Raw genomic sequence first — 27,847 nt, 5'->3', positions numbered from 1 at the left:
AGGGCTTGTTTCCCAGTTCCGACAAACAGCCCCCAACCTGACAGCCTTCTGGAACCTGCTCATTTTACCCAGTTTTCTCCTTTTAAGTTATTCACATTAACAGCAGTTTATTTTTTGTTCCACAATAAATTGTATTTTATTCAGGAAAGCAACAGTTCTCGGTATCTCAGAGTGCAGCCAAGCGTGAAGACACGAAAGACACTTGCGATCCAACCGGCTGGCTCCTGCTGTCAGGACGCTGTGGCTCTCACTGTGACTAGCATTGCTCTGGCATCAGGAAGTTCACAAACAAGTCTGGGGCTGCTTCTGCCACCTCAGCAGGCATTTTGTGGACTAACATTTTATGCTGGTTTCATCTCTATTGTTCATTCATTTGATAAATACAACAGTGATTGTGCCAAGGACACAAAGGGGAACAAGAAACACTCCCTGCCCACAGGGGCTCACAATCTAATAGTGAGGCAGAGAAGTAAACATTCGGCACAATACAAAGTGGCAAGAGTCACCAAAGGTGCAAGGTCGCTGTGGTGTGGGGACTGCAGGACGGTCATCTGACACAGCTTTGGGGTGGCCGAGGTGAGACCTAACATAAGGAGGCCTGAAAGCCAAGCAGGTGTGTCTACATGAAGACCCCCTGGGCTCAAGTCTGACCCTTTATTCAAAACCTCATTCAAGTCCCTCATCTAACTTGTCTTCTCTTGTGAAATTCATTATCGCACGGTCTTCTCCAGTCACAAGTCACTTTGCATGGGTGGCTAATTTCCACATGTACACATCTTACACCAAGCTGTCCCCCCAAGAACTAAGAGTCTTTTAACACTGCACCTATGACTATGCGATAGACAGAGAGGCTACCCAGGGAACCCTGGCTGGGAGACGGATGGCCCTCAAATGAGCGGGCACTTCTCCAGCATGTGGCTGGAGTGAGCAGGATGAGGTGATGGTTGCAGTAGGTGAAAAGGGTCTGGACCCTGGCTGATGCAGCTCAGTTGTTGAGCGTTGTTCTGTGCACCAAAAGGTCGCTGGTTGGATCCCCAGTTTGGGAGTGTGTAGGAGGCAACTGATTGATGTTTCTCTCACATGGACACATGCCCCCCCCCACCTCAAATCAGTAAAAATATTAAAAGAAAAAGAAAAGGGTCTGGGATACACAAAAGATACACAGAAAAAGCATACCTACTAGGTGGCTGCCTGGACCAGAGCACTCAGAATACTTCTTGTTAATGAGAAAGGTCAAACCACAAAACAGTTCTCTCGACAGCACAGATTGTTTGAAGGAAACAATCAAACACGTATTTCATTGCAAACAAAAGCTAGACAGTAACTGCACACTCCCCCACCAAACACCCTCAGAACTAGCGGGCCCTGCAGCCCTTAGCTCAGTCAAACGTGATCCGGAAGCTGCGCTCCTGCTCCTTGCGCCGACCCTCGCACACCTTGGTCACCTCCTCCACCTTCCTCTGGAGCAGGGCGGAGTTCTGGTCGATCCACTGCAGGGAGTCCATGTGCGCGTTGAGGATCTTGCAGATCTGCTGCAGCGGGTCACTGGTATCGGCAGGGCCCCCCGACGTGTTCAGGTGCTCGATGATGTCCTTGAGATCCTGGGCCATGCGCTTCAGCTGTGCGTCAATGTTCTCAGCCAGCTTGTAGGTTTTCTCGCGCTCCTCATCCGCATGCTGCAGGTAGACGGTCCCACTCTGCTCCTTGACAGACTCCTCCAAGGGGCTCAGCAGGTCCTCAAGCTCCTTCTGCTGCGATAGGATGAAGTCAAGCTCTTGGTCCAGCCTCTTCTGGTCCAGCTTCACCTTCTCCACCTCGCGGTGGAGGGCAGTGATCTTCTCCCCGTTCTCGATCAGTGTGCGGTCCCAGGCGTTGACCTGTGTGGCCTGCTGCAGGAAGTGCCGTTCCTGGTCCTCCAGCTCCAGGCTCCACTTGTTGATCAGACTCTCCAGCTGGGCATAGGTCATCACAGGACTGGTGGTGGACACCCCAGTGGCTGCACTGGGGCCGGATGGAGTGGTTATGGCTGTGGGCGCATTGCTGGAGATCCCGGCTGGTGCCAGGGGTTTTAGATTCAAGGCAAAGCTGCTGGTGGTGGTGGTGGCAGCAGCGGTGGATGTAGCTGTGGATGTGGTAGAAGCTGCTCCAGGAACCTTTAAGCTGAAGCCCAGCATTCCAGCCCCAGAAGTTCCAGCTGTGGTTGCTGGGGCACCAAGGGAGAGCCCGGAGGTGGCAGCAGTGGGTGCGGGAACAGATGGCTGTGTGGCTCCTGCTCCAGTGGTTGCTGGTGTGGTGGGAGTGAAGGCCAACCCAGCAAGTGTTGTGGGCTGGGCCGAGCTCCCCATGGAGCCAATACTGAAACTGGAGGTCCCCCCAGTCTGGGGTGTGCTTCCACCTGTGAACGAGAAGCCACTGGGCGTGGTGGATGGAGCAGAAGAGGTGGTGGACGCGCCGAACACAAAGCCAGTGGGTGCGGTACCCTGGCTGGAGGTGACGGTGCTTGAGATGGCATTGGTGAGAGAGCTGCCTCCGAGCCCGAAGCCACTGGGCTGCGCTGTGGCTGGAGTGGCAGCAGCATTGCTCAAGCTTAGCTTTGGCGTGCTGATCCCTAAGGAAAATCCAGTCCCCCCGGCAGCAGGAGTTGTGGTTCCAAAACTGAATCCTGGGGTCTGTGTTGCTGGCGCTTGAGTAGTGAGTGAGAACAGGCTGGTAGAAGGGGTGCTCCCAGTGGGCTGGGAGGGAGTCCCAAAATTAAACCCGCCAGTGCCAGATGTAGAGAAAGAAAACCCAGTAGCAGGGGTGGTTGTTGCTGTCTTTGCAGTGCCAAACGTGAACCCGCCTGTGGGGGCCCCAGTACCTCCAAAATTAAACCCGCTCATGGCTCCAGACTCCGGTGGCAGTAGCTACTCCGGCTCCCAAAGCAAATCCGTCAGCGTCGTCTGCAACCTTGGGAAGATTTTTAAAGCAGAGGAAGTGACATGATCAGATGGCAGTTTTGGAAAGGCAACCTCACTGGCATGAGTGCGGTCTGGAGGGCGGCAGGACTGGATAATCCTAACACGCAGCCACTCTCCTCTTCCTAACCAGCCCTGCTAAATAAACTAGGAAAGAAGGAGCCGGAGCATCAGGCACTAGGAGATAGATGTGCTTGGGCCATGCACAGCCACGTGCAGCACGAGCGGGAGCCCCACTGCCACGGGGGAGGAAGCCGAGAGCAGGTACCTGAACCAACCTCAGCCCAAGGAGGAAGCCAGGTTCCAGGAGCTTCTGGCGAGAGTGGGACTAGAAGCACACCAAACACCTTTAGGACCTGCTCCCCAGGTTTCCCTGCTGACTTCCAGAGGGAAGGGGGTAGAAGATGCCTCCCTTGGGTTGGGGGGTCACCACAACATGAGGAACTGTATTAAAGGGTCATGGCATTAGGAAGGTCGAGAACCACCCATTTAGGAGGACAGAGGGCATGTTGGAATGACCCTTATCCCCCTTCTAAGGGGTGGGCATGAAACCCACGTGCTCGATCAGAGGGCTTAGAGGCGGAGTCCTAGGCCAGTGATTGATTAGATTCAAGGAGAGATGAAGACCTGAGTGGGCCAACCAGAGACCTCCCCCAGTGCTTGAGAGCAGGTGGCCCCCTTCATGCAAGAACAGGGCACACAGGATGTGCACCTGAGGCACCCCACCCCAATCCTCTCAGCCATCCGGAGCAGGAGACAATGAGCCACCACCAGAGAGAGTGATGGGGATTGGGGGTGGGGGGAGGGAAGAGAGAAAAAGGGCCCAGAAGGATTCATGTCCCCACCCGATCTTCACCAGAAGCTTCATGAACCAGCATATCCTTGTTCAGTTTAAACCGACTGGATTTCTGTAATTTCTAACTGAAAAGGCGCTGAGCAGAGCCATCTGTTAGCTGGAAAGTGAAAGGTTACTTGACGAGGAAAGGGTCAGAGGGCGTGAGAGGTGTTTTTGGGAAAATGGTCATACCCTGTGCACCCGTGCATTAAACGATAGCCCTAAGTGCCATCATGAGCATCCTTGTGAAACAGAGCAGAGGAACATCTGACTAGAGGAGAAGAGACCATGTAATGATGCAAGCACAGATGGCAGTGATATACTCTGAACTTGGGGGAAGGGGTCATGAGCCAATTCAGGTGGCCTTTAAAAACTGGAAAAGGCCAGGAAACAGATTCTCCCCTGGAGCCTCCAGAAGGAACCAGCCCTGCTGACACCCTGGTAGCCAGTGAGATGAATTTCGGACTTCTGATGTAAACTGTAAGAGAATCGACGTGCACTGTTTTAAGCCACTAAGTTTGTGATAAACCGCGAGAGCAGTCACAGAACTAACACACTTGGGAAGCAGAAGGTGTCTGACAAAAGTGAGACGTGACCTTGTGACTCCCTAGCGCTCTGATCTCAAACAAGGGACAGCAAACCTCTCTGAGGCTCAGTGCCCTCATCAGGAAAGTGGGGTGGAAGCGACAGCACTGAAGTGCACTAGTTGGGGTGCTGTCACTGCCGCCACGCAGAGGGGCACATGCCCACAATGCCACTTTGGGGAGAGCCTTGGGGAGCTGATGAGGAAGGAGGACTATGCAATAAAGAGTTAACTTGGCAGCAGGGGCTGTGAACACCTTGCTGTGAAAAAATTCTCATGAATTACACATGTGGGTTGTAGCTGACCTCAAGTTTAATATAATTCATGGTCTGGCCCTGGCCGGTTTGGCTCAGCGGTTAGAGCGTCGGCCTGCGGTCCGGAGAGACCCGGGTTAGGTTCCCGCTAAGGGCACGTACTTTGGTTGCAGTTTGTCCCCGGCCCTGGTTGGGTCGTGTGGGTGGAAACCACTCGATGTGTCGCTTTCACGTCGATGTTTCTCTCTCTCCCTCCCACTCTATCTGAACAAAATATCGAAAAATGTCCTCGGGTGAGGATAAAAAATATATATATATATAATTCATGGTCTGGCTGCCACTGCTCACTGGGTCCTCTGGCTGCCTGGGGAGAAGTACTAGTTCCAATGGAGACAGGATTTCCAGGCAGCTAACCCCAGCCTTGACAGCTGTGTGTGCCCAGCTCTGTGCTACTGACATTCCCCTCAGCCGGGCCCTGAGCTAACTTCCCCACTGTCCTACAAGGGATGTTGGGATGATTACCCCAGTGCAAAGAGAGGGGAAGAGAGGCTCAGATCGAAGTAACTTGTCAATTCTCATTCCACAGTAGGTTCTTAGACTCGTTTTTGGACTGCAAACCCCCTTTATTTCCACTCCACCAAATGGGTCCGTCTGTCATAGGGAAGCAGCCCTGCTTTGAGGCATGGACGTTATCCTGTACCCAAGCTTCCATCCAACACCCTCACGTTCTCTTCCCTTTTCTAAAACAGCTGAGGCAGTTCAGCTAAAAACCAGTTCCCTGTTTCAGGCACAAAGTTGGTCTCTAGAAGCAAGTAAACAATCTGGGTTTGAATTCTGCTTCTGCCACTTACTAACTGAGGGTCTCGGGCAAGTTACTCCTGAGCTTCTCTATGCCTCAGTTTCCCTATCTGTAATGAGAACAACCCCCTCCCACTGTGAAGAATAAACAAGGTCCCGACTGAGAAGCCAAGTGCCTGGCTCAGAGAAGCTGTCCACAGGTCCTGCCTTCCTCAGGCCCAGTTTTATTTCTCAAAATGTTCTCAGGGAATCCTCCCTTGACCCAAGTCAGAGCAAACCTACTGTAGCTGCCCCTCCCTAACTTCCACCTCGTCCTCTGCCTTCCTCCAAGAATCCTATTTTTTGCTGAGTCTCTCCTCCACACAGCCACATGCTCCTGGGGAGAAGACCTCAGGGCCACCCACGCTATAGGTGGGTCTGCTCGGTCTAAGCCAGCAGCTCCCAACTGGCTGCCCATTAGCACCTCCTGGGAGCATTCAAAAGGCACAAGGGCCCTGGCCAGGACACTCAGGATTGTCATCCAATACACCAAGGTTGTGGGTTGGATCCTCTGTCAGGGCACATACAAGAATCAACCAATGAATGAATAAATAAGTGGAACAACAAATCAACATCTTCTCTCCCCCCCCTTTCTCTCTCTCTCTAAAAAAAACAAAAAAGGTGCACCGACCGCTGCCAGCTCAATGATGGCTGCCTCTCTAGGGCAGAACCCTGCCTTGGCATTTTTACAAAACTCTTCTGGGAGCTTCTGAGAAAGGCCTCTTTACTCTCAAGAGACCACAGCAAGTGTCTGAGGCCCATGCCCACTGGCACCCTGCCCTGTTCTCTTCATGCATGAGAGAACACACCTGTCACTGCACAGCCACCCATTCGTCTTAATTATTTGGTCCTTAGCTGAGCTTTTGCTATTAATAAGCTGCAGCTAAAATTCTCTGGAAGAACATTTATACAAAGGTCTTTGCTTTTTATACTATTTAAAAACAATCTTCTGTGGGGGCTTGTCGGGTTTAATGGTTCGCCATTTATTAAACGCTTCATCTTTTTCCAACACCCCAATGGTGAACATGTGCTTGAGATACAGCCTTGCTCACGTGCTCCTAAAAGCAGGTACATTTGGGGCAGGTCCACATTACAAACTAGGAGAATGAGGCCAAGAGAAGTTACAAAGCCTTGGCCCCCAGCCTGGCCAGTGGTTAGAGCATTGGTCCTTAGACCGAAGGGTTGTAGGTTCGATTCCCAGTCAAGGGCATGTACCTATGTTGCAGGTTCGATCGCCAGCCCCAGCCGGGGTCATGTGGGAGGCAGCCAATCAATATGTCTCTCTCTCTCTCTCTCTCTCTCTCCCCCCCCCCCTTCCACTCTATCAAAAAATCAATGGAAAGATATCCTCAGGGAGGATTAAAAACAAAAAAACAAAGCCTTGGCTGTTTCCAAGGCTGCCAGAGACATGACAAACACCAGCTTCAACACCAGGAATTCCAAGCAGCGACACACAGGACTGAGTCACATGTGGGAGCAGGGACAAGGCTCTCACCCTGGCCCAGGTTCTGGGAAGCACATACCTGAGTGTTGAAGGATGTGGGATCAACCAGAAGATGGGAAGGAAGGGCTTGGTAAAGGCAGAGAGAGAGGCTGAAACAGGTGTGTTCCTGGGGTGCTCAGTGATTCCGTGTGGCTGGAGGGAGTGTGTGTGCAGTAAAGACAACTTGGCAGGCCTGGGCTGTCCACACCATGGACATTCTCAACAAGGACTTGCCCTTGGTGGGCTCCTGGGAGGGAATCTCTAAGCCCTTGGAGTGTCCTGCCCAAGAGAGTATCTTTAAGGTGGGGCCTTGGGCCACTTGGTATCAGCTTGACCTCTGGGGAGGCTGGAGACTGAATAAAAATTGTGACTGACTTTTGTTTGTTTGTTTGTTTTTCTTATCCTCACCCGAGGACATTTTTCCATTCTTTGTTCAGGTAGAGTGGGAGGGAGAGAGAGGAACAGAGAGAGAGAGAAACATCGACGCGAAAGGAACACATCGAGCGGCTGCTACCCGCACGACCAACCAGGGCCGGGGACAAACTGCAACCGAGGTACGTGCCCTTAGCGGGAACCGAACCCGGGTCTCTCCGGACCACAAGCCGACGCTCTAACCGCTGAGCCAAACCGGCCAGGGTGTGACTGACTTTTAATAAAAACCCTGGATAGCAAGGCTTACCGTGTAGACAACAGTCTGTGTGTGTGGTCACACATCATTGCTGGGAGCATTAAGTGCTGTGTGACTCCACTTGAAAGAGACGATGGGAGCTGGCGCTTGGTCTGTCCTGGACTCTGCCCTGTGTGCCTTTTTCCCTTGGCTCATTTTTTAAATTGATTATTTATTTATTTATTTATTTTTAATTTTATTTTTGTTACAGATGTTTCTCCTTTTTTACCCCATTGACACCCTCCTCTCCATCCCCCCCGCCCCATTCCCAGCTTTGTTGTCCATGTCCATTGGTTATGCATACATGCATATAAGTTCTGTGGTTTATCTCTTCCCTCCCCCCCACCTCCCTTGGCTCATTTTAATCTCTATCTGTTCACTGTCTCCAATAGCTTTGCTGAGTTCTGAGTCCTTCTGGTGAATCACTGAATCTGAGGGTGGTCTAGGGCACCTCTGACCAATGTGCTGTGTGATATGAGGAAAAGAGCTGGCAGAGACACCAATGCCATGCTAAGGCTCAGACTTTATTTTGAGGGAGCTGCAGAGGGACTTTAAGGCTGGGGAGGACTGATGTGGTCAGACATATGTATGGGAATGCACTGGAGGGGTTGAGGCTGGAGGTGGGTGGCTGGGACGACGCTGGGTGATGGTCCAGGCTAAAAGCCCAAGACCTGAGTCAGAATTTGGGGGACAGAGAGGGAACCCCAATTTTGGAAATGTAAAAGTTTGTACCAAAATGAAATAAAGTGACTATCTGCAGGGTCTGTCCCAGTTAACAAAGCCATTGACAACTAGGACTTTGGGAATTTCTCACAAATGCAGCTGAACAAATACACATTCTTATGAGCTCTGACACAGGTTTCCTCACTTTAACAAAAGTGGTGAACTTCCCTGGAAGAGAAGCTGAGGGTGCTGGGGAAAGCAGGAGGAACAGAAACAGGAGAAGTGGTGCTTTCTTGAAAAAAGTGGAGCATGTGCTTGGGCCAGTGCTTAGCCTGGACCAGCACAGCTGTGGCCCTCTGTGGTCCACCCATGGTAAACCCGTGGCCAAGAGGGACTTCCTTGAGGTCACTGAGGCAGTTACTGGCAGAGCCTGTCCCACATTGCCCAAGTTTTTCAAACCACATCTGGCTGCCTTCTCAGCCCAGGGAAATCAGAGAAAGACCCACCTGGAATTCTGACCCACCCCCAGCTGAGGACCAGGATTCTCTGCTGTCACCTCCAGCTTCGCCCGGGTCCATGCATCTTCTATCTTTAGTTCTCTTGCCACTCCAACTCTTAACTTGAATATCTACTCAGCCCTACTCTGTACAGTGATGGATGACACTACACAGACAAAAAGAGGTGCATCCCCCAAGGTGGGGTCATAGAGAATAAACAAATTCTTTGCAGTACAGCATTCATTCAGTCAACAAGTATCTTTTAACCACCCCCCCATTGGTTTTAGAGAGAAAGGGAGAAGAGAGAGAACATCAACTGGCCACCTCCTGCATGCCCCCCACTGGGGATCGGGCCCATAACCTGGGCATGTTCCCTGACCAGGAATTGAACTGGTGACCTCTTGGTGCATGGGTCAATGCTCAACCACTGAGCCACACCAGCCAGACAGTCAAATATTTTTGAGTACCCACTATGTACAGGCCCTGCTTAAGGCCCTGGAAATATGGCTGTGAAGGAGACAGGAGACCCTGTTCTCATGGAGCTTACAGTCCAGCAGAGAGGAAAACAACAATCACTCCGATAAATCACACATCATGTTGTTAGGAGCTAAGTGTGAGGAACAAGAGAAAGTAGGGCAGGAAAGGGCACTGGGGGCACAGGTGAAGTGTGAGGGGATTAACGAGGCATAACAAAGGGAAGAGAATTTTAGACAGAGGGGAAGCCAGACAAAGAACTCAGATGGGATAACATCAGGTGGCCAGTGTGTCTGAGGGGCAGGTGTCATTGTCACTGAGCCCCAGGCCTCTCCCTCCCTACCTACACCAGCCCCTTTCCTTAGGTATCCGGAACAGGGGTGTTTGGGAATGAATATGAGAGGACATCAGCCTTGGACCAAGAGGAAAGAAAGGATTAGGAAGGATGTGGAGTGGACAGGATGATGGCTCCTATACTTGTCCATGCCCTGACCCCAGACCTGTGAGCACGTGACCTCACATGGCAAAAGGGACTTTGTTGATGTGATTAAAGTAAGGATCTTGAGATGGGGAGATGATCCTGGATTATCTGCTCAGGCCCTAAATTCAATCACAAGGATTCTCACGAGGAATAAGGAGGCAGAAGAAGAGACCCAGAGGGAGAACAGGGAGAACCGTGGAAGAACATTCGGAAAGATGCTATGCTTGCTGCTGGCTTTAAAGAAAAAGGAAGGGCCACAAGCCAAGGAATGCAGGGGACCTTAAAAAGCTAGAAAAGGGCCCTGGCCGGTTTGGCTTAGCGGTTAGAGCCTGCGGTCCCGAGAGACCCAGCCAGGTTTGGTTCCCACTAAGGGCACATACCTTGGTTGCAGTTTGTCCCTGGCCCTGGTTGGTCGTGTGGGTGGCAGCCACTTGATGTGTCCCTTTCACTGCGATGTTTCTCTCTCTCTCTCCCCCTCCCTCCCTCCCACTCTATCTGAACAAAATATCGGGGGGAAAAAAAGCTAGAAAAGGAAAAAAATAGAGTCTCCCCCAGAGTCCACAAGAAATGCAGCCCTGTGGACCCATTTAGAACTTCTGGCCTCCAGAACTGAAGAGGATGAATTCAGGTGGAGAAAGGGGCTGGAGTGAGAGGCAATGGGGCCTGGGCTGCTGTAGTTGCTGGGCCCCCGCAGAAGGGAAGCTGGTAGGGAAAGAACAGTGAGCTGTGATTCTGAAAATCTGGACATCCTCTGTGGCTGAGGCGACCACCTCAGGGGTGTGGATATGTGTAACACCCAGGAATGACAGGCAATCTGTAATGGAGGGTGGGCACATTGGCCTGGGAGCACTGAGGAGGCAAGTGATGGGGTGAGATTTTGTTCACTGCCGTATCATTAGCACCTGGAGCAGGGTCTGGCACACAGCAGGCACTCAGTAAGTAACTGTGACCAACAGACTGACTGATAACTAGTAATAACACCGAGCACTGCCTATATAATAGATACTGGGCAGGAGCACTAGGTAGCAACACTGAACCCTTCATGGATGGGCAACAGGCTCAGAGAGGTGTCATGACTTATCCAAGGTCAAGATCTAAAGTTCTGCCTGGGGTAGGGGAGGAGGAGATGGCAGAATTGAGTCTTAAAGAATGAATGAGCCCTGGCCAGTTTGGCTCAGCGGTTGGAGTGTCGGCCTGCGGTACAGAGAGACCCAGGTCAGTTCCCGCTAGGGGCACGTACCTCAGTTGCAGTTTGTCCCCGGCCCCAGTTGGGGTCGTGTGGGTGGCAGCCACTGGATGTGTCTCTCTCACATCGATGTCTCTCTCTTTCTCTTCCTCCTTCTCTCCCTTCCACTGTATCTGAAGATAAATGAAAACAACAACAACAACAACAACAACAACAACAAAACCTGTCCTCGGGTGAGGATAAAAAAAAAAAAAAAAGAATTAATGAGGTGTCCTTTCCAGTATGGCTCAGGTGGTTAAATGTCATCCCATATACCTAGAGGTGGCCAGTTCGATTCCCAGTCAAGGCTTGATCCCCAGTGATTGCAGGAGGCAGCTGATTGACGTTTCTCTCTCAAACCAATAAAAACATATTTTTAAGAAAAGGGATGAATGAGGTCCTTGGGCAGACAGGTTGCACAGGGAGCGGCATACACACAGGCCAGCTTCTGTTCGGTCATAGTTGGAGCAGCATGTTGTGGGGAGGTGGGGCTGGGGGCCTGGTCACAGAGGCAGACGGGCTGATTAGTCCATCTACTGCAGACAAAGACACGAAGCTGTTTCCTTTCCTGACCCCACCGCTGCCCTTTACCTGCTCCCCTCAGAAGCTTGAGTGACCCTCCCACAATGAGACTCATCCACTGGGGCCAATAGCTGCTGCCCCTGTATCCGCCCCTTCCTTTGTAACAGAAACACTGCTTCATTTGGGGCAGCACGAAGTCCAGCCAAAGGGCTTGATTTCCAAGGGCTCCCTGATGGGGCCCAGGAATATGAATCCAGGTCTGGTGGTCCACTAATGGGCCAGGAGGGGGGCTGGGGCAGCAGGCCTGCAGCTGTCATTAGTAAGTCCAGAATGTGGGCTTCTCTGTGTTCTGACGGCAAGGGCCTTTGCCTATCCTTTTCTGTCAGTTGCCTGGCAAGACACAGCCTGTCGGCCTGAATCTCTGCTTCTCCACTCTTAGCTCTGGGAGCTCAATTTCCAGGTTCATCCCTGTGCCTCGGTCTCCTAAAAAAGTCGAGGGCCAGAGCTTGTGAATCATGGTCTTTGTGAAGAAAAAATGGTCTGATCCATGTCAGGCGCTTATTTCATTAGCACGTGCCTGGTGTATCCCAAGGCCCAGGAAATGTTAACTTATAAATGAAAATTCTGGGGAATGACTGGAGCAACTGTTCCTGGCATTCCTCCCACAGCCACCTGGTGGCGCTGCCAACGACCCTCGTGCCCAGGAAGTACAGGCACTGGCTCTGTGGGAACTTTCCCCCAAGCAATTAGCTATTTAAGACCAGGGGCTGAGAGGCCAGAGGAGAAGAAAGTGGGAGAAGAGAAAAAGGGGAAATCAGAGACTAGGGGGACCTTTGACTTTGGCCACCATCAGCCCAGCCCAAGCTCAAATGCCTGGCTGGTACCTTTGCCATGTGTGTCAGTGTAGGGACTCCCTGCCCACTGCTCGCCACTATCATCTCCTCTGGGCTCTTTCGCCAACATGGCAAACAGAACTCTGCCTGTCCACTAACTCTGCTTCTTTAAATATTATGTGTGTTAGAAATACCCTAACCCTCAGGGAACAGATGAGCTCAGAGAGCCCACCCTTGAAGAATGGAAATCAACCAATAAGCAATGAATGGCTTGCTAACCAGATCTTAGCCAAGGCAGGGGTTCAACCTTGCCAAGCCACAGAGACAGCAACACAAAGGCCAGGGCAGGACTGTGCTGATTTATGTTTTGAAAGACTCACCCAGGCTGCTGGGAGCTGGGGTAGACTCTGGAGGGAGCTGACAGTGGCCTGGTGTCCAGCTCTTACACATCCATCCTCCCTGGCAGGCACAGCCAACCCTGGAAGCAGGAGCCTCAGAGAGGGGTAGCTGCACACATAGCTAGAGAGGGGCAGAGCAATGTTTTTCCTAAGCCACATCAGCAACATGTAAAACTTCAGTGCTCAGCTCCATGTAAAGGCCATCTTTCTTCCACAGTGCAAGGTGTCCCCAACAGGAAGGGTGGGATGGAGATGCCCACTTGGGATTCCAGTCCTAACTTCCTCCAACCTGCTCCTCCCTGAGGACCAGCACACACCAACCTCCCAGGTATAACTGACTTGCATTAATATTAGGGACCCATGTGGGAGACAAACATGTGTCTGTCTATTTGCTCCTCAGGGGGAGGGGCCATGGAAATCCTCACTGCCTGTCTTTTCTCCAGGCCAAATCCCATGAAGGGATCCCTCCAGGTTTACTGCACATTTACTGTACCATTTAAATGCCTAAATGTCAGTGCAAACTAACCACCAAGGAGGCTTCCTCACCCATGTTCCATTTCTCAATCCACCCAATGACACAGTGGTGGCTATTTTTAAAATGAAAATGAAATTCTCTTGCCCTGGCCAGTTTGGCTCAGTGGTAGAGCATCGGTCCGCAGACCAATGAGTCCTAAGTTCGATTCCAGACAAGGGCACGTACCTCAGTTGTGGTCGGGGGTCATGCGGAAGGCAACCAGTCGATGTTTCTCTCTCATGTGATGTTTATCTCTCCTTTTCTCTCTACCTGAAGATAAGTAGGAAAATATCCTCAGGTGAGGAAGGAGGGAGGGAGGGAGGAAGGAAAATGCCACCAGCTCTCTTCCCTGGAGACAAGCTGTTTTCTTGGACCTCTTTTCCAGAGATTTTCAATGTATTTAAGCAAGTACACAGTTTGCACTCTCCCCCTCTGTACACAAAAGGTTGCATGCCAGGCGTACTGCCCCCCCCCCGGATCTTAGCAATCATTTGAAGCAGGCTTGCTCTCCTGCTTGGATAGAGGAGGAAACAAGCTCTTAGAGGGGAGCTAACCTGGCCAGGCACCAACATCCCTTGCTACTACTCAAGGTTGCCTCAAGTGTTCTTAAATGCTTCTTGAACTCTTGGGTCCTCAACCTTCTCTCTTCTTCGTTCTTTCCTTAAAAATATGATCTCGCCCTGGCCGGTTTGGCTCAGTGGTTGGAGCATCGGCCAGCGGACCATAGAGGCCCAGGTTGGGTTCCCGTTAAGGGCATGGACCTTGGTTGCCCCAGCCCCGGTGGAAGTCACGTGGGTGGCGACCACTCGATGTGTCTCTCTCACATCAGTTTCTTTTTCTCTCCCTCCCGCTCTATCTTAAGATAAATGGGAAAAAGAAGAAGTTCTCAGGTGAGGATTAAAAAAAAAAAAAAGACATGATCTCTACCCCAAGAAGTCATTTCACATCTAATTAGCAATCACATTCTCTTTCCTGCTCCTGAGGCCCAGAATTGTACCCGAAGGAGCTCAGGTGGTGGGACAAATGGCAATTTTCCCCAGAGGGAAAACACATCAGGTAAGACATGCGTAGAGAAGTTAAAAAACAACAAGAAGAGTTGATCATACAGAAGATTCTAGAACTACTACTCAATATAAAATAACATGACTGGAAGAGATCCGAGGAATACTGTGCACAGGCCCCCTACTTTATTTATTTATTTTTTAAGAGAGAGAAAGAGAGAGAAACACTGATGAGAGAGAACATCAACTAACCACCTCCTGCATGCCCCCCACTGGGGATTTGGCCCACAACCTGGGCATGTGCCCTGACCAGGAATGGAACTGGTGATCTATTGGTACATGGGTTGACGCTCAACCACTGAGCCACACCGGCTGGGCACCCTACTTTATTATTATTATTATTTTGCCAAAAACTGTTTTGTTTCTTTTTCGTGTATTCAAAGATTCCCCACCACCACCACTTAACGGCATTTTTAAAAGTTATTTTTTAAAAATCCTCCCGAGAATATTGTTCCATTTACCCCAGGGAGGAAAAGGAGAGGGAGGGGAGGGGGGAGAGACCAGGATCGGTTACTGCTAAGGTACCTCGGTTGTGGTTTGTCCTCGGCCCTGGCTGGGGTCGTGCGGGAGGCAACCACTCGATGTGTCTCTCACATCGATCTTTCTCTCTCTCTCTCTCTCTCTTCCTCCCACTCTATCTGAAGGTAAATGCAAAAATGTACACGGGTGAGGATAAAAAAACAACAACAAAAAACAAAGACCTGGAGAAGAGACTGAGGAAGGCACTCTAAAAGTGCAGCAGGTGTGTACACAAATGGGCTTGCTCAGAAAGAATCACACACATGTGCTCCCTGCCAGCTTCTCCCGTAATCAACACCAATGTCCCAGAGGAGACACAGTGATGTCAAGGGGGAGGGAGGGAAAAGTCCTGGCCAGGTTGTTGGCAGAGACCGTTGCCATGGAGAAGACGGTTTCTCTAGGAACCAGGTGAAAGCCCCTAGAGGTGGGCATAGCGTGGCTTTGATTCTGAGAATCAGAAGCAACCGCAGCCCCGACCTGCCCCTGGGTATTAACCACATGCTAAGGTTCCAGGACTTTCTATGCTAGGGCCTGCTGGCAGAGTTTTACCTGCACTGCTCATGACCTTATGAAGTGGGAACTGTTAGTGTTCCCATCTTACAGAAGAGCAACCTGAAGTCCAGAGAACTTAAGTAACTTCCCAAAGGTGCACAGGTGTTAAGACTAACCCAGGCTGTCTGGCCCCAGAGCTGAGCTGGGGCCTCATGAGCCTCCCCAATATGACATGTTTTCACACATCAAGTGCCATGTCGGGTACCCCTTCCCACTCTCTAATGACATCCCGGGCCATCTCCATCACCTTCCAGACTAGTTTAGGTCTCACTCTCAAGCCAATTCAGGGCTGTCTGCCTCCCCAGCTCCAGGCTGGACTCCTGGTGGCTTGGAGTGAAGAGGGGGGATATCAGCTGCTCTTTCTTGTCCACTCCCTCAGGAATCCATTCCTGCTCTGTGTGGGGGCAGGCAGCAAAGGGCTCTTGAACTTACCAGGCTAAAGCCCAGGTCTCTGCTGGCCCCTTACCCTCAATGCTCTCCATGGGGCAGTACCCACATGCCTGTGGAGGGGGCACTTGGGGAACCTTAGGTGCCTGTGAGATCTACCTGCTGTGGTTTCCTGCCTCTGCCTTAACCTCCCTCTCGTTCCCCTCAGCTCCCATTAGGACTGGCCATCCCAGTGGGTGCTGGCTGGGTTCAGGCTGTGCTACTTTCCTCTGTGGCCAGGCGATCCCATGAGAACTGGGCACCCATGGCCCAGCACATGAGGGAGGGGAGGCACAGGCTGCGTCACCCCCAGCCCTGTTTCTCTCCACTTCCCTTCCTCCTGTTGGGTAAAACACATTTGCTGGGGAAAAGCAGAAAGGGAAAAGCGGTCCTGCCAATCAGGCCCTGATGTTCTCCTGGTGAATGTAACTTCACAGAACACCAACATCAGGCAGGGCCACTCTGACTGTGATGGATCGAGACAAAAATCAGACCACTCTGGAATCACATCTCAATATAGACAAAAAAACACAAACACTGTCCAAAGTATAAAAATGACCAAGCGCTGATGGCTGCTTCTTAACTAACTGCAGTGCTAGGTCCACTCATTTCTCTACCTCTGGAGAAGATAAAGATACTCAGTGGTGAACTTGTCCCTGCTTCCTGCTAGCATCTGATCTAGAGCAAAACCCTGCTTCCCTGAATCATTTCAAAGTCACCTAACTCAGCCTGGCTCCTATAAATCCTAATAACCCCCTTTCTTAGCCACTTCACAGATTCCTAGCTGCAAGGCACAAGAGACTCAAGTTGCTCAGCTCTCTGTGTTTCTGATGGTCTCTGGCTAGGGGCATGGTCGGCTGATAAAGAACATGTGGGCTAGTGAGACACTAGCCTCCTCTTTAGCAAGCACCTGACCCTCAAGGACATTTCTCTAGAGAGTTCCTTCCCTTCTACCCACAATCACCGCCCTCCAGACTTTACGGGTCTGGGGCTGAGTCTGATTAGACCCTTTTCCATTTTTGGTCAGTCCAGCAGAGAGGGTTGGGATCCATGACTGGAATGAGGAATTGGTTCCTTTTGTTCTCTGCTATGAGCAGGAGAATTACAGATTTGGGGTGGGGAGAAATCATGAACACAAAGGTCAGGGAGGGCCCACCGTCTAAGCTGATCCATACTTGTGGTTTGTTGGCATTTCTCTGAATTACTTGCTGACCTTTTAAAACTTGGATCTTGCATGTGTCCCTTTCATGTCGATGTTTCTCTCTCTCTCTCCTTCCCACTCTGTCCGAACAAATATGGAAAAGTGTCCTCGGGTGAGGATAAAAAAACAAACAAACAAAAAAACCCCCACAAAACTTGGATCTTGCAGAAAAATCTGGGTTTCCAACTTCCGTGAAATCAGAAGTCAGAAGCTCTGCCCCATGAGGCTGGCATGGTTGCCCAGCAAAATGAGCTGCCCCTGAGCAGCACCTGTGCCTTTTGGGTGGTCTGGAATATCCCTGGCCTGCCCCTGACACAGGGCCTGCAGGTCTGTGGGGATGGCTTATTTACTGAGCCAGGCACTGTTCTAGGCCCATTACTGACAAGACCACAGTGACAAGGGGGTATGGTATTCCTGCTAAAGGTCAAAGAGTGGTAAGTGATGGTGTCCCAAGATCCAGGGCACTATGTCATCAACTACCTTCAGCTGGCCCTGTAACTTTCTTGTAGCCAGCCCCCATGGGCATGTGAGGGAGGGGGTGCCTCAGTACTGGCCCTAGCAGGTATCTCCCAGATGAGGAAACTGAGGATCCAAGAGGGGAGAATGTGATAGGCTGCATAATGGCTCCCTAAAGATGTCCACATCCCAATCCCCAGAACCTGTGACTATGTGACCTCACATGGCAATAGGCACTCTGTTGATGTGATTAAATCAAGGATCTTGTGATGGAGAGACATCCTTTATGATCAGGTGGCCCTAAGGTAACCACGAGGGACTTTATAAGAGAAGTCAAGAAGATCAAGGGAGGAAACAGGGGATGTGATGATAGAAGCAGAAGTTGGAGTGATGTGAGGAAGGGGCCATGAGGGAATGCAGACCGCCTCTAGCAGTTGGAAAGGCCAGGAAATGGATTCTCCCCTGGAGTCTCCAGAAGGAACACAGCCCTGTGGACCCATTTTATACTTGTGGTCTCCAGAACTGAAAGGGACGAAATGGGTGGTGTTGTTTTTTAATCCTCACTCGAGTATATTTTTACGTGTGTCTTCAGACAGAGTAGGAAGGAAGGAAGGAGAGAGAGAAACATTGATGCGAGAGAGACACATCGACTGGTTGTCACCTGCAGGACCCCAACTGGGGCCGGGGACAAACCGCAGCCGAGGTACGTGCCCTTAGCTGGAATCGAACCCAGGACTCTCTGGTCCACGGGCCGATGCTCCAACCACTGAGCAAACCAGCCAGGGCTAAATGGGTGCTGTTTAAGCCACCAAGTTCACGGCAATTTTTTACAGCAGTGAGTATAGAAACAACAGATCACCGAGGCTGCCAGAGTGGCGCAGCAGTGCAGGGCCTCACTAGGTTCTAAGAGCTGCGGCTACTTCTGCCGAGGAAGGCATAGCAGGAGTGAGGGAAGGGAAGGGGTTCGGGAGGACTCTGAGCTGCTGGGCCACGTGGCAGACCTGTGCCCTGACCTGCCTTTTCCCCAAGTAAACTGGCCTTGACCTTCCTGCCCTTATTTGCGAGGACTCCCACCTCCAACGCTGCCTGCCTGGCTTGCATCACCCAGATACCCGTCCTAATGCCTTTTCGGGGACAACAGCACTGAATTTCCCAGCCTCTGTGCATGAGCAACTCATTTAAAAGCAAAATGATGCCACCCTGGCTGGGTGGCTCAGTTGGTTGGAGTATCATCCTGTGCACCAACAGAAGGATGCGTTCAATTCCTAATCAAGACACATACCTAGGTTGTGAGTTCAATTGCTGGTGAGGGCATGTATGGCAGGCAACCAATCAATGTTCTCTTACATTGATGTTTCTCTCTAAAAATCAATAAAAACAATGCCGCCGCCCCCCGCCCCCAAACAAACCAACCAGTGAACTGATGACTACTGAGGTAGCAGCACAGGGCTGGGGGGCTGTGAGGAATGACTTCAGGAATGACCTTGCCTTTTAAGCGCTCAGGGAAACAGTCACATACACAAACATCTGTCTGTGAGGTAGCTATGAAAGGCAAGTAAAGTGCTGAGGACAGGAAGAGAAACAAACATGTAGAGATCCTTGAGGTAGTTAAGTGCTAGGCTTTACCTACATAATTTCACACAATCCTCCTGGCATCCCAAAGTCTTAGAGAGAAATGACTAATGTTCATAACTAGACAGGTGCTGTTCTAGCAATTTAAAATAAATCTATCTATTTCCCTACAACAACCCTATGAGATAGGTCCTCTTACCCTACTTTAGGGATGATGGAACTGTCACAGAGAAGATGCTGCTTGCTGAGGGTCATAGAAGTGGTGGAGTTGGGATATGAACCTAGCAGGCTGGCCCCAGCGTGCTCATTCTGACCTGCTTTGCAGAAAGTAGCCGAGGCTCTGGCGGAATAAGGGCCGTGCCTGCAGCCCAGCCAGGACTAAAAGGTGTGGGTCCAGGATTGGAACCTGGGTCCATCTAACTTGGTGCCCTTTCCATCATGCCAGACCGTCTGTCTCCTTAATTGAGGAACCAGTGAGGGGTTGCTGCAGTAGTGTAGGTGAGGGCCTCCTCTAGGGCAGGGGGGCTGGAGAGAGGCAAGTCAGAGTCAATAGAATCTGGCAACTGAGCAGCAGCAAACCAAGGTGAAGGCCCAGGCTTGGTGAATTCCCAGCAGGCTATGCCCTGGGCTGGGGGTAAGATCTGAGAGGAGCAGACTCGCCCTGGGGCCTGTAGGGCCTTGCAAGCTGTGATGTATTGGGGGAGGCCTGGGCTCTAACTAGCAGTGGGATTGTATAAATACCGTTTACCTTTTGGGGCCTCAGTCTTCCGCCACGCAAGACCAGTGGGTTAGCCTCTATGATCTGAGGCTCCATCTTGGCCCTGCGTCTCATGTTCTCAGGGTCCTGCACAGGTGGCTGCTCTTTCTTACCCTCCACAACCCCCTTGCTGTGCTGGAGCCTCTCCCAGATCCAGGGCTCCCCTAGCCAGGTGCCTGTTGCCAGTTGCCAGGTGCTCCTGGAGCCCCCAGAGAATCCCTCCACTCCGCCCCCACCCCCCATTAAAGAGCCAGGGTGATGCAACCTGCCTGCAATTGCCACCTCACTCCCCAAGTCTGGTTCTTCCGAACTGAAAAAGAGTCCCCAGCAGCCCCACCCATGTTCCCAGCCCCAGCTCAAGAGTTGAAAGGGCTGGGAAACCTGGATCCTGGAGGACTCTTCGAAGGTGGGGGAGGCTGAGGCATTTGAGTCCTGGAGGGGCCACAGGTCTAGATCAGGGGTGGGCACAAAAGCAGGCTCGGGGTGCCAAAGGCAGCCACTAATGACCCACCGCCCATAAATTAGAATGTGCTCGGAAGGGCTAGGGAGCTAAGTGTAAGAACTGGCACCCACTCAGCAGGACTAAGTTAAGATGCTTGGGTGGGGCAGTCGGCACCAGAATTAAATTGGTGAAAGAAAAAGGTGCAAGGGTCTGGGATAGAGGTACCAGGGTCCCTGCCCCAGTGTCTTCTCAGTCAGCCTACACTGCACACAGCCAGCAACACAATTCCCATACAGAGCAAGTTCATTTCCAGTTATTAAAAAACATCCTACCTGGCCCTGGCTGGTTTTGCTCAGTGGTTAGTGTTGGCCTGCGATCCCGAGAGACCCGGGTTCGGTTCCCGATAAGGGCATATATCTCAGTTGCAGTTTGTCCCCGGCCCTGATTGGATTGTGTGGGTGGCAGCCACTAGATGTGTCCCTTTCACTTTGATGTTTCTCTCTCTCTCTCTCTCCCTTCCACTCTATCTGAACAACAAAATGGAAAAATGTCCTCAGGTGAGGATAAAAAAAAAAAATCCTACCTGACCAACCTCTCAAAAACCCATAGTCCTAGCCTACGGGACCAAACCAAACCGAGGAACTTTCCACAGAATACCCAACTGGCACTGGTCATGAAAGACAAGAAGTCAGAGAAACTGCCACAGACCAGAGGAGACTAAGGAGACACAATGACTAAATGTCATATGGCATCTGGGAAGGGTTCTGAACAAAAAAGGGTATCAGGGAAACAACCAGTGAAATCAGCATCAAGTTGGTTAGTTAATAGAAATGTACAATGCCATGACAAATGTAACACAGTAATGCAAGATGACAAGCAACAATGGGGGAATTAGGTGAGGGGTATACAGAAACTCTGTACTATCTTTTCTGTAAACTTAAAATTACTCCCAAATAAAAGGTAAAACAAATAAACAAACTCTACCTTGTCCTGGTGCATAACCTAAAAGTTCTCAGAAGTGTGTGTGTGACTGTGCCTCCTCACTGCGAGCAGTCTTCCAACACTCTACCCTAATGCCCCTGCTATTGCTCCAAACTCTACTGACAAGTGGAAGGAGGTTGGTCCTTAAGTTTCACTTAGAAGACCAGTCATAGTTTTAAAGCACTAACTGTTTAGCAATGGAGATAAAGTATCCACCTCAACAACAACCCTTTTTATAGCGCCTACTATGTGCCAGGTACTAGTCTAAGAGCTTGACCTGGATTAATTCATTGAATCCTCATAACAGACCTAAGTGGTAGGTACTATTAATGGCTTTAAAACTGACCAACCAACCAACCAACCAGGAGGAATCTGAGGCACAGAGAAGAAAGGGAAATCACCAGCGTCACACAGCTAGTAAGTGGGGTGCAACCAGGGTTTGAGCCCAAACAACCTGGCTCCAGAGTCTATGATCTTAACTGCTACTCTGTGATATATAGGTAATAATGTAGCAAGTGCTCAAATACCGGCAGAGTGGGCAGTAAGTGCTTTATGGGAAAGTGATCACATCCCAAGGACTTCCTGCATGTTCACGGAAACGGGAAGGAAGACTGCCTATCTTTCTTCCCCACATAACTCTCAAGATTAGGGTTCCCTCACTTTCTTTGGATTTTGATTCAGTCCCATAACCACCGTAAAAGCGATGAAGGCTGAACTCTGGGTGTGACATCCTGATGTGGATAGATGCAGGATGGGAAAGAGAAGTTTCTGCAGCAGAGGAAAGACCCACATCCACTTGGGCTGGTGAAGGACCCAGTGCACAGGGAAGGAATAGCTAGAAAGCTCCCTTTTCCTACAAGGATGTATAGGTCTCCCCCATTTTGGGCAGGGTTGTGACACTAACCCAGTGGAGGGCATCTCAGGAAGTCAGGGTAAGGAGCAGGGGCAGAAGAACGAACCAACTGGCCTGAGAGCAGTGCTGTGGACAAGGGGTAAGGGAAGGTGGCAGCAGGTGGAGTGCCGGCGATGATGCCTGACTCCCTGCATCTCTGGGTTGGGGATGGGGCTGAACATCCAACATTTGGAACAGGTAAGGGTGGGGATGGCTGGAAATCGCCACTTTGGAGAAGTGAAGGAGACCAAGGAAGGGCCCTTTAGCAGGAGTTGGTTGGTCAAGTGTCTGGGGCTCTGGCAGGGGTGGGTGGGGTGAGGCTGGGCCCCAGAGTTCCCATTGACAATAAAATACGTTGCACAGGCATGAATGAGCTGGGCTCTATGCGTGGGGCTTCACAAGCATCGACTTACTGGAGTCTCACGAACCACCCCCATCAGGCAGAGAGTTGCTTACTCTCATTTTACAGACAGTTCCCTATCTATCTGAGGCCAGAGGACTTCAGTTACTTTCCCAAGGCCACCGCGGCAGGTCTGTGATTTGAATGGTCGGGGAGGGGGGGGGGGAGGGGCTGTGACTCCCGCGGGACTCTACCCCGCGAAGAAGGGTTCTTCTTGTGACGAAGTTGGGGCGTGAAGAGACCAGCGTGTGGCTGGGCCCGAGATTCGTGAAGCAGGAAAAGTGAACCAGAAATGGACCAGGAGGAGGAAACCAGGCGACAGGGTCAAAGACAGCAGAGAGAGGGGCCGGATTCACTTTCGGAGGGAAGGGGGAAGGACCCCAGAGCCACCGGAAAAGGCCAGAACCCTCGGGGTCGGAAGAGAAAGGGGGCTGGATTCCAGGCCGGAGAAAGGAGAGGGCCGAACTCCCGGGTCGGAAGGAGGGGGCCGGAGCCCCGCGAGGAGCGGGCCAGGCCGCCTACCGGTGTGGGGCCTCGCCGGGGCGGGGCGCGGAAGGATCCGGGCGCGCCGTGCTGCGGCTCCCCGGTATATCTGCTCATGGTCCCCGGGGCCGCCTCATTCCCCATCCTCAGATCACGATCTCTCCCCACGTTCCCGCGACACCACCTCCACCCGCCTAGCCCCGGCCATGGCTCTGTAGCCGCGACTCCTCCGTGTCCCCGGCCCGTCTCCGCGCTCACCGCGCCTGCGCTCTCCGCTCCTGCCTTCTTTCTTCAGCCGAGGCCGCTGCTGCCTCTCCTTTCCGCAGCCATGGAGTGAGTAACCGCTCGTCCCTCCGCCTCCAACTGCCTTTCCCGCCCTTTCGAAGCTCGCGGCCTTCACGACTAGGCCCGGGTAGGGGGTTGGGGAGGCGAGAGTGAGGGATCACGGTCGCGCAGGCGCAGAAGAGGGAAACCGGGCGTCGGCGCACGGCCGAGCATGCGCACTCGACCCGATGGTGGGGAAGGGTGCCTTCTACCAGAGAATGTTGGCGTTGGAAGATGGTCTGCGTGTGGTTGCGCCGCCACACTAGCCCCCAGAGAGGGTCTTTTTTTTTTTCCTGGAACGATTATGTCCTCGCGCCGTGGCTCATGCGCATTAGCGCACCACAGTCCGTATTTAAGTGCGAAGGATTGGCAGTAAGCAGCTGCACATGCGCACTAACTTCAGGAGGGCGGAAGTGTGAAAGCAGTGGGACCGTTCTAGGGGCGGAGCATGTGCTTTGGCCCTCGGCGAGAAAACCTACAGTGGAAAGGGTGTGGGGGTGGAAACTGTACTTCGCCAGTCTCCTCCACCCTCCCTGTGCCACATGGCGTAGTCGCACGGCACAGCAGCCCTCCTTTTCATTCAAGCATCTGCTGGGGAGGATGCTGGTTTAGATTGATTGGGTGGAAGGCGGGGCTTAGAGGCAACCTGTTAAGAATGGGGTGGAGCTAGGGTCGCAGCCGTCACAAAGGGTGGGGCTTACGGAAGCCCTTGTGAGAAGGGGTGGGGCTAAGAATCTTTAGAAGAGGGGTGGAGCTCTGATTGGAAAAAGAGGCGGAGCCTCGGGAATCTTGGAGAGGGTGGGGGTGGGGCGGGACTTGTAGGTTCAATGAAAGTCACTGCAAAGTTCTCAAAGGGAAGAATGGGGTTTGAATGGATAACATTGATGAAGGGGCGGGGCTGGGGAATTTCCCTGGGAACTGATTTGAGATGGAATCTAGGGCGTGGGGGTGGGGCCTAAAGGAAATATATTTTAGAATACATTCCCCTGGGAGTGAGTTCTTTTATGATGGAATATTATGATGTGGGTGTGGGTCGGAGGGGGCTAAAGGAAATTCCCCTGGGAGACCATTAGGTTTCTGTATTGGAAGGACTGGGTCTTGGGAATTTTGCAAACAAGTAAATCAGGCATAAAGAGAATTCCCTCGGGAGTGGATAGGGCTCAGAGATTTGGGGGGAAGATAAAGCAGAATGAGAATTCTGGGAGGGCAATCCCTGTTGGAAGGGGAGGGAGGGCTGGGGATGTGGGGGTGTGGCTTGATTTCCCAGTGACTTTGGTGGTGAATGAGCCTGGCCTGTAACCCCACCCACTTTTATCTCTTTGTGTAGGTCCTCCACTTTCTCCTTGGTGTCTGTCTTCGCCCAGCTGAACGACCTCCAGAGCCTCCCCCCAGCTGTTGGTGCAGCCTCCTTTACTGCCATCCGTGCCCTGCACCTGTGCTGCAGCTATGTCACTCCTGGCGACCCTGGGGCTGGAGCTGGACAGGGCCCTGCTCCCAGCTAGCGGGCTGGGTTGGCTCCTAGACTATGGGAAACTCCCCCTGGCTCCTGCCCCCCTGGGCTCCTATGAGGTCCTTGGGGGAGCCCTGGAGGGCGGGCTTCCAGGGGGGGGAGAGCCCCTGACAGGTAAGAGCTGGTGGAGAATGGAGGTGGGGTGAGCTGGGACTTGGGGGCAGGGTAGAAGGTGGAAGAATTTATTTATTTATTCATTGGATAAGTAATTATTGACCATCTCTAATATGCCAGGCACTTATTTTTAAACATTCTTTTTCTATATTGATTTTTAAAGAGAGGAAGGGAGAGGGGGAGAGAGATAGAAACATGGATGAGAGAGAACATCGATTGGCCGCCTCCTGCATGACCCGTGCTGGGGATCGGACCCACAACCTGAGCATTTGCCCCAACTGGGAATTGAACCAGCGACCTGCTGGTACATGCATCGATGCTCAACCACTGAGCCACACTAGCTGGGCTACCAGGCATTTTTTTAAGTGCTGGGGATATAGCTGAGAATGAGACTGACATGATCCCTGCCCTCCTGAAGCTCCCACTCTAGTGGGGAGACAGACAGGAGAGATTAAATGATGAGTTACCGAGTTAAGTGGGAGATGCTTAGTAGTGAGCTTTAAAAAATGACAGTGGGGACCTAGTTTAGAGTGAATAGCCAGGAGACTCTCGCTAAGATGGTAACATTTTGGCTGAGGCCTAAAGGACGGGAAGGAATGAGCCATGAAACAACTCAAGGGAAGAGCTTTTCAAATGGAGAGAACAGCATATCCAGAGGCCCCGAGGCAGGAATTACTTTATCCCTTAGAGTGCCCCAAATGCTCGGAACATAGTGGGTTTTCAACAATTAATGAATTAAAGATGAAACAGGGTATATTGTATATGTGGGATCTAGCTTGCTTTTTAAGATAAAACTAGAGAGTAAACCAGAGAAACCACAGATGTAGATTAATCAGTAAAGAGAATGTTGGAATGGTTGAAGAAATGGCTGGTTGACTGGTTCATCAATTGGTTGGTTAAAAGGGTTGATTCATTTAGTTGACTGGTTGGTCAATTAGATGTTTGATTTATTGGTTGGTTGCTTGGCTCATTGGTTGGTTTGTGGACTGGTTTGATGATTCATTGATCGGTTGGTAGACTGATTGGCTAGTTGGGGGATTTACTCAATGGATGGGATGAATGAAGCGGAGATGAGTGAGCACCCAGCTGGGTGGAAGACTAGGAAGTAAAGGAAATGTGTCTCTCTCCGTTCCTCCAGGTGATGGCTTCTCTGACTGGATGACTGAGCGGGTTGACTTTACAGCTCTCCTCCCTTTGGAGCCTCCCTTACCCTCAGGTGCCCTCCCCCCACCTTCCCCATCCCCACCTGACCTGGAAGCCATGGCCTCCCTCCTTAAGAAGGAGCTGGAGCAGATGGAAGACTTCTTCCTTGACACCCCACTCCTCCCACCATCCTCCCCACCACCGCAGCCACAGCCGCCACCACCACCACCACCGCCACCACCACCACCACTACTGGCACCCTCCCTTCCTCTCCCCCTCTCCCCCTTTGAAATTCCCCAGCCCCCTGCCCTGGACACCCTCGACTTGCTGGTCATGTACTGCCACAATGAGGCTGGGCAGGGGGATGCGGGATTGGCTCCCCTTCCCCCAGCACAGCAGCCCCCTCCTCCACCTCAGCCCTCTCGTCCTGCCCCCTTCCCTAATCCTGCCACCACCCGAGGGGACCGAAAGCAAAAGAAGAGAGACCAGAACAAGTCAGCTGCTCTGAGGTACCGCCAGAGGAAGCGGGCAGAGGGTGAGGCCCTGGAGGGTGAGTGCCAAGGGCTGGAGGCACGGAACCGGGAGCTGAGGGAGAGGGCCGAGTCTGTGGAGCGGGAGATCCAGTATGTCAAGGATCTACTCATCGAAGTGTACAAGGCTCGAAGCCAGAGGACCCACAACAGCTAGATGGGCAGGGGCTTTGGCTGGCTGTAGGGGGTGCTGGTCTTCAGCTCTGGCTCACCTGTTTTCGGGGCTGACATGGGAGGGTCCCTCCATCTTCCCTCTGTCTCCAATTTCTTTCCATCCCCCACTTTCTCCTTTTATCCTTGTGTCCTGTCTTGCCCCTCTCTGATTTTGCTCCCATCCTCCTCTGGCATGTCTGGCCTTAGTCAACATGGACACTTCTCAGGTGACAGCTGAGGGACTGAGGCCCCCGGGGAGTTCAGGGAGGAGGGGAGAACTTGGACACCTGTCTCTCGAACAGGGGAGCGAGGCCAGGAAACTATGTAGAATGACTGTGCAAATGAGGACAGGAGAGCCACCTGGGGAATAAGTCAGGGAGGGTTTTAAGAATGGCACCCATGTAGTAATATAAGCAAAAAAGAAAAAGCAAGCCAGGTGACCTTGGGAAACTACAGTTGGGCAGGGAGCCCAAAGGTGGCCAAGTTCACAGAGCTGGGGTTGGGGAGGCAGATGGGAAGGCAGGCAGGGCGGGTGGGGCCATAGTTGGTGACTGGGAGTTCATTTTAGCTCTGAGAGGAAATCAGTGTTTTGTGAAGGTGTCGGGGCTGGGGCTGCATCTAAGTGAGGGAGGGCGGGGAGTGATCCTTTGGGGGGTGTGGCGGAAATAAAATGCATTTCTTCCAGTCTGTGTGTCTTGTCTTTGAGAGAAGTTGGAGAGAGGACAGTCTTGGGCCAAAAGCAAGAATGATAATAGAAATAAGATAATACTTGTGGTCAGGCCCATACGCTTGCATGCGGCCAAGGCCAGGCCAGGACTGAACTGGTAATGAGGCAACGCCCGCTTTTAGATTCAGACTGTGAATTACTTGCATAGACAGCAAAAGAACAGATTGCCAAAGGTGCCAGCTCCCCATGGCCCTTGTCACACACACCAAAAAAGGTGACACCAAATGCAAAGGGCCAGGAAGCTGCAACAAGAGTTATGGGGTGTCTCGTGCGGAGGAGCCCCCTGTCTGGTTAAAGCCTCCCAGGGGTCATTGGGTGGTAAGTGGGAGATGGCCTGGCAGCCATGGTGGGGATATTGTTCTACAGCTCCAGCTATTTGTTGAG

At 51.8% G+C, this 27,847-nt stretch overlaps 2 protein-coding genes across 3 annotated transcripts; one reads left to right on the top strand and one right to left on the bottom strand.

Moving 5' to 3' along the window:
* Positions 1–122: 122 nt before the first annotated feature.
* NUP62 (nucleoporin 62) lies at positions 123–23,328 on the bottom strand. 2 transcript variants are annotated; one of them, XM_036275145.1, is made up of 2 exons: positions 23,221–23,328; positions 123–2,946 (listed from the first exon to the last, which is right to left on the bottom strand). In XM_036275145.1, the coding sequence occupies exon 2, from the start codon at positions 2,877–2,879 to the stop codon at positions 1,380–1,382; it is 1,500 nt and encodes a 499-aa protein (XP_036131038.1). In that variant the 5' UTR covers positions 2,880–2,946; positions 23,221–23,328; the 3' UTR covers positions 123–1,379. The 2 variants fall into 2 exon arrangements, with proteins under 2 accessions (XP_036131038.1, XP_036131039.1); XM_036275146.1 differs by having other exon boundaries at positions 123–2,939; positions 23,221–23,288.
* Positions 23,201–27,291, top strand: ATF5 (activating transcription factor 5). Its single transcript, XM_036275147.1, has 3 exons — positions 23,201–23,295; positions 24,614–24,910; positions 26,049–27,291. Exons 2-3 carry the CDS (start codon positions 24,733–24,735, stop codon positions 26,738–26,740), a joined length of 870 nt encoding a protein of 289 aa, XP_036131040.1. The 5' UTR covers positions 23,201–23,295; positions 24,614–24,732; the 3' UTR covers positions 26,741–27,291.
* The last annotated feature ends 556 nt before the right edge of the window (positions 27,292–27,847 follow it).

This window comes from Molossus molossus, unplaced genomic scaffold (assembly GCF_014108415.1).
Source record: "Molossus molossus isolate mMolMol1 unplaced genomic scaffold, mMolMol1.p scaffold_m16_p_21, whole genome shotgun sequence".
Classification (NCBI taxonomy): Eukaryota; Metazoa; Chordata; class Mammalia; order Chiroptera; family Molossidae; genus Molossus; species Molossus molossus.
This window is presented reverse-complemented; position numbering and strand designations above follow the sequence as displayed.